The 12402-nt window shown below is 45.6% G+C and overlaps 1 protein-coding gene across 2 annotated transcripts in view; it reads right to left on the bottom strand.

Moving 5' to 3' along the window:
• The window catches only part of LEMD3 (LEM domain containing 3), a 51323-nt gene extending 42824 nt beyond the window's left edge, over nucleotides 1-8499 (bottom strand). Inside the window, exons 1-2 of one of the 2 annotated variants that reach the window (XM_059816255.1) lie at nucleotides 6982-8499; nucleotides 3030-3044 (exon numbers count right to left, since the gene is read on the bottom strand). In XM_059816255.1, coding sequence (XP_059672238.1) covers nucleotides 3030-3044; nucleotides 6982-8499 — 1533 coding nt within the window. Of the gene's footprint in view, nucleotides 1-3029; nucleotides 3045-6968 lie in introns of both variants that reach the window. The other variant, XM_009813065.2, reaches the window with a different exon arrangement.
• Nucleotides 8500-12402: the final 3903 nt, after the last annotated feature.

The raw sequence follows: 12402 nt of genomic DNA, 5'->3' as shown, positions 1-12402 counted from the left end.
GTAAACACACAGCAGAACAGAGAAATGGCACTAAATAGCATTGTGGGAAGTACAGCACAGTAGCAGGGAAAAAAGCAACAATGATAAGGATACTGGAGAAAAGGAGCCATCAAAACCAAAGTACAGGAGTTTGGGGACATACTGTTTTTCCTAATTACAAACAGGACCTCTTGGTGAAGACAGATTTCTTACTCATGCCATGGTATGTTCAAGTAATCTAAATATACTCAATTCAGTCTTCCATTACCTACATTTGTCTTCAACTCCTCCAGCTGAGACCAGACTAGAGATGCATGAACCCAAAACCTTGATTTGCCTGGATCGAAAAACCATAGAAATATTGAGACAACATCAAAGCAGTCTCTCATCTGAGCAGTCAGCTGTACAAAAAGGCCATACCTGCATGGAGTCAAAGCATCAAGTTTGTTTTGCTATCCCCCATTTTCTAGGGACAGCACACTGATATCAACTGCAAAGCCTTTGTGTCATCAGTTTCATTCAAGGAGCTGATGGGGTTTTTTACATATTTACAACAGGACTCAACATAAGATGTTATAAACTGAAGCAAACCTTCTACACAGGAGGAACCTATATGAGATCGGCTTTAAGTTCTGCAGTGGTTCTTCGATCTACCCTTGCATACATCAGTATACTTCTTTCCATAAATAACTTTGCCCCTTTTCCAAGTTTTTCTAAATCAGAATTCCTCAGTGGACAGAGGCCATCAAGGTTACTTTGATCAGTGGCAGTTACATGTCCTCATTTATTATAATCACAGCAAAGGTGTTGCCACCTTTGCCCACAACTCTAGACCTACCAGCCAAGAAAGGAAGAGTAAGAACAAAGATACTACTACTGAAGTTCTTAGCAAACATCTGAGTCCCTTGAAAATCACTTTTTCTTCTTAATATACCTTCATTTCACAATCCCTTAACCAGTCAAGTTACTCCCCTCAACCTACCACAAACCACAACAGACAACTAATATTACCAGGGAATACAAATACCCACAAGAACTTTAAAGGTGTGAGGGATATATGCCTCATGATTACAATGGACTCTGTGCTTCTCCACAGCACTGGAACAGCACTTTCATGAACAAAAACTGATGTACTTGCTTAATTTACTTGCCTAAGCTTTTTTGTTGTGACCAAACAACTTTCTCAAACAGCTGCGCTGGCCTGTTCACATGTTCATACTATTTCTGAAGCACAAGTCTAGAAGCATGACAAGGATCAGTTCAGTACGACTCTAGCACTCCTGCCAGCTTAGCTGGGTAAGCAATCAAGCCAAAGTTTTGGGATCTACTACTCCCAGATGAAACACAGATGTCAACAGCAGTTAAACATATGTGATTTTTTAGAAACATAATTGGTCCCCAGGAACAGAAAGACTGCAGGCCTGATTCTCCTCTCATACTGGGATACTTAAAGATTATGGAACAGTGCAAAGTGGGGCTCCTAGAGTGCTAGATTTAAGTCCTTGGGTATCATAGGCTCTTCCTTAAAATATTTCCATTGCATCCATTATTGCTGTATGCATCTGTCCTAAGCAGAAAGAAATCTACATTGCACTTGAAGAACACTATTAGAGTTGGCAGAGGTTCTTAACAGAAGAAACACAAGTTTACTTCTTGCTTTCCCACTCCTTTCTAGTCTGCAATGCTTTATAAACATGGAAAAGTTGCAACCAGATCTGCTTTCAGATCCTAGATCACCCTTAATTTTCTTACATCAGAAACCAAATTTTCATTTCAGAAAAATACCATGCACTGTGGAGTGCAAACTTTTGATTAGTTTTTGATACCTAGTGAAAACAGATTCTGCCAGAGTTCTTCTGCATCCCTGCTCCCCAGGCAAGTAATTTTAGTTCCAATTTCTCATGACTTACTTCACAAAAAAGCACAGCCTATGATGGTAACACTGAAAAAATGTCATTGTAAGAATATCTAAAGCCATGGCATAAAAAAAGTTCTGTGCGCGTCTGCAAACAGCAGCACATTTAAGGTATGAATGCCAAATAAATTAGTTCTAAGTATTCTGAACAAAGTATCAAAGACAGCTATCTCCTCAAAAAACATTCTGAAGTTGCATAATTTGTTTCAAATACTGATGAACAATTTTCATATTTATACTTTATACTACAGGTGTGCTGCAAAGGTAAATAGACTGTTTATTATCCTTTAGGAAGGATTTGAAGTCGTCAGCTAAGATGAACTATTCTGCACTATGTAACAAGTATTTGGACTTCCCTGGGTACAAGTCTTGGCCAAATCTGTTCCTCATTTTTAAGAGTTATTTCTGTTATACCATAAGGAAGACTAGAATTTTAAAATGTCAAGAATACTAAGGAAATTTAACTATTCTGCCTGGCTTTATCTTATGAAGGCAGCCTAGGCTTTTTTTGATCTATTGATCTTAATCCAAAACTCACCAAACCATAGAAGTGAGATCAGCTACCAGAGAAATTACGTGTTTAAGATGCACATCAGGATTTTCTTTTGTATCACCTTGCTAACTAGAGTTTAGAGCAATATACAGAAAGTGAAAGAGCTATATGCTATTATGTCAATAGAAATTGTTATATTGTCAAATACAAGTCAGACTATCACTTGCAAAGCCACACAACACCGGAACTCTCAGAATCTTTTAATTTTGCTTCCTCCCTTTACTATCTTCTCTTCTATAAATATTTCTTATCCAAAGATCATTTTCTTCCATTGAAGCCAACACTGTCAAGAAGATAAGACTCTTCTGAGAAGGTGATCTTAGAAGGCAAGTAGATTTGTAACAGTTATCTGTGAAATACCACAGCACTTTAATAGTAATTTGCAGGCCTGTGAACATAACAGTCATCTTCTTGCCTTTCATACAGCAAGTTTAACTTCTTAACAATGAAATTCCCTGCATAAAATTCCGCAGAAGTTTTAACGCCTGAGAGATTTAGAAGTCGAGAACAAAGGAACATCAATGGAATAGAATTAAACTCTTAGAATTGCGATTTGCATAAGCTTCCACTTGCAATATACACAACTGCTAAGTCTCCCTGAATTAACATTTCAAAAACACAAGGTGTAGCAAATATAGTAAGGATTATCCTCCTAGCAGTTGTTTTGTATCAAGTATCACAGAAAGACCAAAATCACTAGCAAGAGATGTCGCTTTCAAAACCCTCTCCTAATAAAAACATAAGATACTAAACAAGACCTACCTGCAAGTTTCAAGATTACCTTTTATGGTTGGTTTTTCGCTACATCAGCCACTCCCCAGGCAAGGTACTGGAGCAGAAACAGTGAGAGTAACTTAAATGCAACCTATTTCAGATTACAACCTTAAACAGCACCTGTACTAGTGCCCTCATCTTTCAGAAAGTAAACCAGACCTGAAAGCAACATCTAGTGATCTGATACAGTTACCAATCAGCTTTCCATGAAAAATAACTTTAGAACTAACTCCCAGGAGCAGACACTTGAGATGCTCAGAGTAACATCACAAAACAAAACCAAAGAAGTTCGAAGAGATAAAACCCTGAAGAGTTGGGTAAGAACCCTAGGAAGTAGACAAAAGTAAATTCTACCATTCTCCTGACAAAATACTAGGCTGGCTTGGCAAGAAGCTGATACAATTCCATGGTATTTCAAAGGCTGGTGCAAAACATGCTTTACAGCAAGAGACGGATGAAAGAGGTTACCAGCACCAAGCCCAAACTGATCTTTCTTTTCACATACAACACTGGCAGAGACATGCATAAGCGCATATTGCATTCGCTTACTTGGTCTTTTATGTAAGCTTAAAGAATAGTTTAATTTCAATGGTTTAAGATGCTTTAGGTAAAGCCCCATAGATATTTATGGGCATTTTAGGCAGTTAAATGCATAAACACCTTACCTCAAGTGACCACATGAAGGTCAGATACAGAAGAATTAGCCCAATTCCGATTTCTCTTTGAATGTTCTATGCCACATGTGCAGAAAAACTAAAGCACTTCATAGCTGTTTTAGAGCTCTGAATAAGAAATCATTTGAACATTAAGCATAATGTAAGCGACAATCCTCATCTGAAGTTTTCTGCTTACCAGTTCTCACCTATATTATTTTACCTGGCCTAAATTCAATCCCAACACCTAGTTTTAAGCCTCCCCCATTACACACACCTCCTCTGTTCTCCAATTACAGCCTGACAAATAGCGTAAGTGCTGATATTGGGTGTACTTGGTGTTAAATATTTTTCAGTGTCACACACGTAATATCACTTTGAATTTCATTTTAGGTAATGAACAATTAGGACAACCAACATTAAGCTCATTGTGCATCATTCCCTGCAAAGTTAAAATAAGAAACCACCCAAATATACAAATAACTGCCTTTTTTCTTTTCTCACAGTAACTATGATAATTATGGAGAGGGGTACAGTGCACCTCCACTGAATCCTAAAACCTTTCATGACAATAGTTTGAAGTTGAAAATAACTGAGTTTTTCACAATCAAATCACTCTCAGCAAACAGAATCTTACCTACAGCCATCTAAAAGACAGAAAAAACCTCAGTATTCAATCACCTAACTGAAAGGTTGTTCCTTGAGATACACTATTATTTTTTAATAAAAATGTATGAATCAGTTCTGTTTCTATAAAGAAAACAGACAATACGCCCACACAAGCATAAGAGCCAAAGGACTCACTCCAATGATGTTTAAGCTTAGGGAAGCATCTAACAGATGACAGGTTTCTTTGCCCTACCAGTAGCAGTCAGTCTTAATTGGCCTGTCATGTCTATTCTTGCCTGTTCTACAGACCTACCATATTTTTGTTGCATATGCCCATTTGAGAAGTAAGAATTTAGTGAGCACGTGCTGAGCATACGGGCAAGGTAATCCCCTGCTCATTCCTACATCACTTAAAAGAAGTAGCCAGCTCCTCTTCCTATCAAAGGAGCTAGCCACAAAACCTGCTGTTCGCTTCTTCCAGTAGGCCCTATTCCCCCTGTTCCTGTTTGTTACATTGCAAACCCCGGGACTGTGAGGAGGACAGATGAAATGTGAGTGCCACTGCCAGAACAATTCTTCAGGAAATCCAATTTCAGGAGTTCCACTGAAAGAGAACAAATAGGAACAGGCCAAGAACTGGCTAAATTGAACTATGAAGCAACACTGGGCTACCAGACCTTCGGCTGGGCAGCCTAACCAAAGCAAAAGGGCAGAAGAGAACAATTTTCCCTGTCTATCAGTTCCAGCTGGTTTCACTTTTTAAGAGCAATATACTCAACACAGTGATCCCACATGCTCTATAGGAAAGTTCACACATTCAAAAGGAAGTTTTCTTCCAAGACAAAAAGTTCAGAGTGGATTTCTTTTCACAGTATTTATCAATAGCATGGCAGGCGAGTTTTAACTCAACCACTGAATTTGACAGTCAGAAAGTTTACCTCAGTAAGCTGACAGACCTTCTCCTGTATTAAAAATCATCAGATTTCAAGACTAGGAAAAAAAAATCTAATACATGTTAGCAGAATTACACAGCTTATCAGTACATAAGAAAATTTATGTATGTCTCTAGCAGTTAATGGCCAGAAATTAACCACAGAATATGAGTAGTCCCAACAGTCACACTATACTGTATCTAATTTTAGCCCACCTGCGTATGTTCACTGCCTTCCCAAAAAACAACACTGAACAGTAGTTAAGAGCCACATGGACAGCAATGAAACCACTGCAAATGCTTAAGTCCTTGCTGCTACTGTCCTTCTAAACACTAAATTTACTTCCCCTCCCCAAGAGCGCAAAACAGAATTAAGAACTATTCTGCTACCACAATGTAATGAATACCATTCAAAAGGCAGAAAAAAAAACACACAGCCCACACTGCTATTTCTGCCTTGTAACATCTAGCAGATCCCAATCTAACAGTGGGATCACTCCTTACAAGGCACTGTATACATGCCCACACACGAGTATATAAATCCTCCACCATCTATACAAAGAAATACATGCACATGTATACACCCCACACGCCTTCCTCAATCATTTCAAGAAAAATGCAAGTCCCCAAGGACCTTCTAATGCTCTCATGTCCCAAAACTAGCTTTTTGCATAATTTTTCATTGCTCCTGATGAGAAATTAAGACAAGATTGGCACAATTTTTCTTTCTGATGTTAGAATTCCCACAGTCCATTTCAGAGCAGCCAAGAATTGAATGAGCATGAATCACGACCCTTAGGTGGTACGTTTCCATTTTTGTATGCTTTGTGAATAGAAAATGGTAGTTTCTAAATCCATTCCAAGAAGTTACTTTAACATATTAAAGCAGCTCTCAAGTAACTCAGGATTAAAAAAAGAATGCTCTGAAATTCATACTAAAGCACAGCAGTATTTCATGTATAAACATACTTTCAACTAAATTTAGGAAAAAGTACTTATTAGAAAACAATACACAATAGGTCCAGCATTCACTGCGCAAAGTTTGTTGTAGTGTATAACATCATCTCAACCTAGCATCCTTTTCAAGGCTCAGTACACATAAATGAAAACAACCTGCTTTATTACAAACAACTACAGTCAAATCTTAGCCCTGCAGGAGTCCCAGGTATCTAGATGTGCATGATTACTTCTGTGAGATTAGCATAAAGCCTTATCTTGTCAGTTCTCTATTAATCATAGATCTGCTATATGGAACAAAACACCTAAAATTGCTTTGTGAAGAAAATATGCTAGAAAACAAGGTATCAACAGATTGCAGCAGGGAATGCCAGGATTTGAGTTGATCCTTAAATGTCTTGCAAGCTTATTATACCAGCTTGCAAGGTATATACTTAAGGAATGACAACTTCTCTGCGCCCCATCCTCTACAGAAAGATTACACCAAGGGGGAACCAGAACTGCTCAGTAAGGCATGTCCGGGAACACAAAGGTGAGTTAACACTTGTATATCCAGTTGCAGAAAGAAACTCCTCTTACCCTTCACCTAATACTTACTGTTGGTTCCCACATCCTCAGCTACTCCAGAACCTCTCATTCTCAGGTATGTGAATCCCAGTATCAGAAAGAACAAGCATGCAGCAGTTAAGAGGAACATGGACAGGTAATGTGCACTGAAGCCTCCAGTGGTGGATACCTCCTCTCTTTTGAACTGCTGGAGAAGCTCCTCCTCGGGCTCTGAGAGACTCTTCTTGTAGGTGTTTTTCAGGTAGGTATGATTTGAACCCGTATGATTGGAGTGGTTGAGTCTAAGGGATGAGGTGGTTCCACCCGGGGGAAGGCTATTAGTAGCTGAATAGATCCTGGATTCGACATTATAGCTACCAGCAGCACCGCTGACAACATGATTATTGGTCGCTTTCCTAATGGTGCCGGGAGGGTCAGTGATTTTACTGCCCTCCACGTCCGTGAGCGGTGGTGGCAGCAACAATACTGTAGGGGATTTCTTAGGTAGGCCAATACGGTACCTCGGGCTGGGAGGGAGAGAATCCAGATTTTCACATCCTCCTCCTCCTCCTCCCCCCGCCGCCTCCTCCTGATTTCTGCCCCTGTCTAGACTCCCAGCAGCAGCCGCCTCCGCCGCCCTGTCATTCGTTACGACTACACCAGCTCCACAGCCTCCGCCAGCCCTTTCTTGGCCCGTCTCCATCACGCCAGCGCCGGCTGCAGCGCATTTACTTGTTATGAATGGAGCAGGAGACTTGCTGAGGCCCCGTCTGGGCCGGCGAACTGCAGACTCCTCCTTCGGTACCTGCTGCTTGGCCCTCGCCGCCTCCTCCTCCTCCGAGTCAGAGTACTTGTCCCTGCTGCTGCCGCCGAAGGAGAGGAGCCGGTTACCATTCACGGTCCGGTTCTTCCACCGCTGCTGCTCGCTCTCCTCCTCCTCTTCGTCGTCCTCCTCCCCTCCTTCCTCCTCGCCGTCCCCGGGCTCCCTCGCACCCTGAGCCGCCGCCGGTCTCCGGGCCGCCGCCCCCCACCAGGCGCTGGGCTTCCGCCTGGCCGCCTCCTCCGGGGGCGAGCTGTTACTCACGCCGCAGGCGCCGTGGGGGGCGGCGGGCCTCAGGCCGCGGAAGAGGGGTGAAGCCCGCTCCCTCCTGCTGCCGGCGCCGGCCTGGCTCCGGGGACTGGTTTCCACATCCGACTCGTCCGAGCTGAAGCCCAGCAGCACTTTGCCGCCCCCGGCAGGGGGTGCTGCGCGGCCCCGGCTGCTCCCGGCGGCAGCCCCGGGGAGGTAGGGGTGCTCGGCGCCGACCAGCCGCGCGCCCACGCCCGGGGCCGGGGCCGCTCGCCCGGGGCCGCCGCCGCCGCCGCCTCCGCCCGGCGCCGCTCCGGTCCCCGTGTTATTGTTGTTGCTGTTCCGGGTCTTGTTGGCGCCGCTGCGGGCCCCAGCCCGCTCATCCTCGCGCAGCTTCTTCAGCTTCTTCAGGTAGACGGGCCGGGTGCTCTCGGTGACCGGCCCCGGGGAGAAGCCGAAGCGCCTCAGCTCCGAGAAGAGCTCCTCGTCCGTGAGCTGCGCGGCCGTCGCCATTTTCCGCTCCCCCGCCGCCGCGGCGTTTCCTACCCACGCGCCGCGCCGCGCTCCCCGCCGGAACTGACGCGTGCGCACTCGGCTGTGGCCTAGACCTGCCTGTCACCCCGCGGGCGCCGCCCGCCGGGGCCGGGGCCAGACGGGGAAAGGGGGGGCGGGGCCGCGCGGCGCCGGCGGCCCCTCCCCCACCCCGCCGCTCAGCAACGGCTGGCGCGCCGGGGGCTGGCGCCGGCGCGCGCGCCGCCTCGAGCCGCCCCTGCGAGAGACGTCGCTCCCGCCCCGCCACCCGCGCAGGGCCTCGCGCTGCGGCGGCGGGGGCGGCCCAGCGGATCTCTCTCCGCCGCCGGGTTTGGGGCGGGGGCTTTGAGGCGGGACCGCGCCGCGGCAGGCGGCGGTTGGAGGCGAGGAGGGCACCCCCGAACGGGCGGGACCTCGCAGCTGCGCGCGGAGCCTGTGGGAGGCGTTTTCGCCGGGGCCGGGGGATCGCGCCGTGCGTACCCCCACGGGCCTGGGGACGGCGAAGGCGGAGGTGCGAGAGCGGGAGGCGGCCAGGGTGGTCGGCGCTCGCTTTCGGCGCTGGAAGGGCAGATCTAGCCAGAAACGCGCCATTTTATGCACGCCTGTGATTAGATGTTAGGACGGGATTGCTAGCTGAATGTCTGGGGGATAAACTGCAGTAAGAAGTGTCAGACCCACCGTCAAACGCCTTTTAACACCATTTCCAGGTTACAAATTTAGCCTAACTGGCTGAAGAAATCCAAAGAGCCCAGGCGCGCACCCTTCGTGGGCCCTTCCCCAAGGCGGCAGGCAGTGTGCCCACTTCTGCCGATGCGCTGGGTGAACCTCCCTCCTTCAAAGTCCAACATCAGAACGTCACGGCTGCAAGGAAACAGATGAAGCGTAATGGCTCTGGGAAGCTGCATCCTCACTGCCAGTGGCTGAGCACCACCCTCATTAAGTTTGCAATTGCCTGGATGTATTTTGCCCTTTTCTTTGGGAAAACACAGTCTTTCAAATACATTACAGTTGAAACTATCTGTCTTAACTAGGTACAGAAACGTGTACATGTAGAAGTGATTGTGCCAATATAAAGAGATGTCATACTGGCATTTCTCAGACCATAGGGTGTGCGCTGGCCCTTCTGGATTGGCCCTTTGGCCACAGAACCTCATGTGGAGGCTTCAAAGCCTCCTTCTGACCTCTGTCTTTATCTATCCACCCCAAGTGACAAAACCCTGGGCTTACCTACTGCTTATCACATCATAAATGCAGGAGGCTGAGTTTCCACTTCGACCTAACTCTGACTGGCCTTATAACACCATGTGCAGAAGCGGTCCAGAAACAAGATCCAACTGCGGGAACAGTTGTACATTCCCTCTCACAGTCTGCTGCAGTGAGGATAGTGTGGATGCGCCCTGCTAATGTCAAAACTGAAGTTGCTAATCTTGTTATTGAGGAACATTTGCAGAGCAGGAGCTAAGGTACCTGTGAGGCAGCTACACGCTGAAGATCAAGCCAAGTTACAGAGCTACAAGAGTGGCTTGAAGCCATCTTTCATGGTGACGATGATGATGAATGGTGATGATTAACTCCTGTACCCCACCCTCCATTTCTGACTGGCCACACCTGGGAACATAGAACCCGTCCTGTTCATCTGAGCCTCCTGTAACACAACTCTTCTGAGGCTGAGAAGCCCTAGGCAAGGGTCTGTATTACTGGTGTGCTCTACATGGCACCACTATGCACAGCCGCCTCCTTGTTTGCCTGGCAGAGGAACCATTTCACATACAGCACTATTGTGCATTGGAGCAATGCACAGAACTCCAGCTGTAAGGAAGATTACACTCAATGTGAACTGCATCGCACATTAAACTGCTAAAGTAAATGCACCTGCTCTGACTATCTCCCAATCTATAGTAGCTAATTGATATCCCAAATGCCATGAGAAATGCTTCTGACATTCCACTACTCCTCCTCAGTGAGAAGCAACCCACATCTTCCACCAGCTATTTGGGATGTGTGTTTGAATATGCCTCCCCATGTTCAGTGCTTACCTCCAGCTACCTTTGACACTGGCCAAACCAAGAGCAGCCAGTCCCAGACCAGATACAATTCTGACAAGCACACTTCTGGCTAATTCCCACTTGGGTATCTTCTTTGTATCAGAAGAATGTATGCTGTCCTACAAGAGGTGAAGATCTTGTGATGTTACCAATGCAACTCATATGTTCTGTCTGTTTATTACAGCAAGAGCATGAGTTAGTTTATAAACCTGTTTACTTAGCAGCAGGAGGGCAATAAACACTATGAATTGTTAACAATTGAAACATCTGGTGTGTTGATCCGCTTGAGGGTAGGAAGGCTCTGCAGAGGGATCTGGACAGGCTGGATGGATGGGCCCAGGCCAATTGTATGAGGTTCAACAAGGCCAAGTGCCGGGTCCTGCACTTGGGTCACAACAACCCCATGCAACGCTACAGGCTTGGGGACGAGTGGCTGGAAAGCTGCCCCACAGAAAAGGACCTGGGGGTGTTGATTGACAGCTGGCTGAAGATGAGCCAGCAGTGTGCCCAGGTGGCCAAGAAGGCCAACGGCACCCTGGCCTGTATCAGAAACAGTGTGGCCAGCAGGAGTAGGGAGGTGATCGTGCCCCTGTACTCGGCGCTGGTGAGGCCACCCCTCGAATCCTGTGTTCAGTTTTGGGCCCCTCACTACAAGAAGGACACTGAGGTGCTGGAGCATGTCCAGAGAAAGGCAACAAAGCTGGTGAGGGGTCTGGAGCACAAGTCTTATGAGGAGCGGCTGAGGGAACTGGGGTTGTTCAGTCTGGAGAAGAGGAGGCTGAGGGGAGACCTTATCGCTCTCTACAATTACCTGAAAGGAGGTTGCAGAGAGGTGGGTGCTGGTCTCTTCTCCCAAATGACAAGTGATAGGACAAGAGGAAATGGCCTCAAGTTGCGCCAGGGGAGGTTTAGATTGGATATTAGAAAAAACTTCTTCACTGAAAGGGTTGTCGGACATTGGAATGGGCTGCCCGGGGAGGTGGTTGAGTCACCATATCTGGAGGTATTGAAAAGATGTGTAGATGAGGCGCTTAGGGACATGGTTTAGTGGACTTGGCAGTATTAGGTTAACAGTTGGACTTGATCTTAAAGGTCTTTTCCAACCTAAATGATTCTATGATTCTATGATCTCCTGTAGAACTATAGCACGTAGATAGGCAGAACAGGTGACTGAAAAGTCTGTATATTCCAAGTCATGCTTTAAAATCCGTGTGCCAAAATATTTTGAAATGTTTCAAAAATATGTCTTCTGGTTGATACTGAAGTAAGGATACTTCCACTACCAATCCAAAAATCTCCACGTTTCTTTAATAGTATACATTAGTATCAATAATATAAATACCTCATTAGTATCAGTACCTCCACGGAGTAAATTTTTAAGTAGATACTTAAAGTAGATACTTTTTTAAAGGTAAATGTTGACTGCAGGGACTGTGGAGACTTCTTCATCAGGAAAAAATTGGCTGTTGGTTCTTGAATAGACATTCTGGTTTATATTTTCCCTCTCATCCTTAAAGGACTGGTGTTCTCAGGAAACTGTGAGTTCTTCCCTTGGGTGAAATGGTGTTCTGGAAGTTAGCAACCACATTTCTATTGACCTTGTTGGACTGGGATTTGAAGTTGTATCTTAACACCTCTTTTACCTTTCTTTCCTGATTCTAAGTTTGTGTGATGTTTATGCATTTTTGTAAGTACTTAGAATCTATGAATAACAGTTGCCTTTCTAGGGTTAGCACCTCTCTTACTGCAACTTCCTCTAGCAACTAATGCAACCCGGTCAACTCACTGTTGCATACCTGAAGCATTTAGAAATCATGAATCACATCTAAAAGAAATATGA

Source organism: Gavia stellata, chromosome 4 (genome assembly GCF_030936135.1).
Source record: "Gavia stellata isolate bGavSte3 chromosome 4, bGavSte3.hap2, whole genome shotgun sequence".
NCBI classification, from domain to species: domain Eukaryota; kingdom Metazoa; phylum Chordata; class Aves; order Gaviiformes; family Gaviidae; genus Gavia; species Gavia stellata.
Note: the sequence above shows the minus strand (reverse complement) of the source record. Positions and strands in the feature narration are given on the sequence as shown.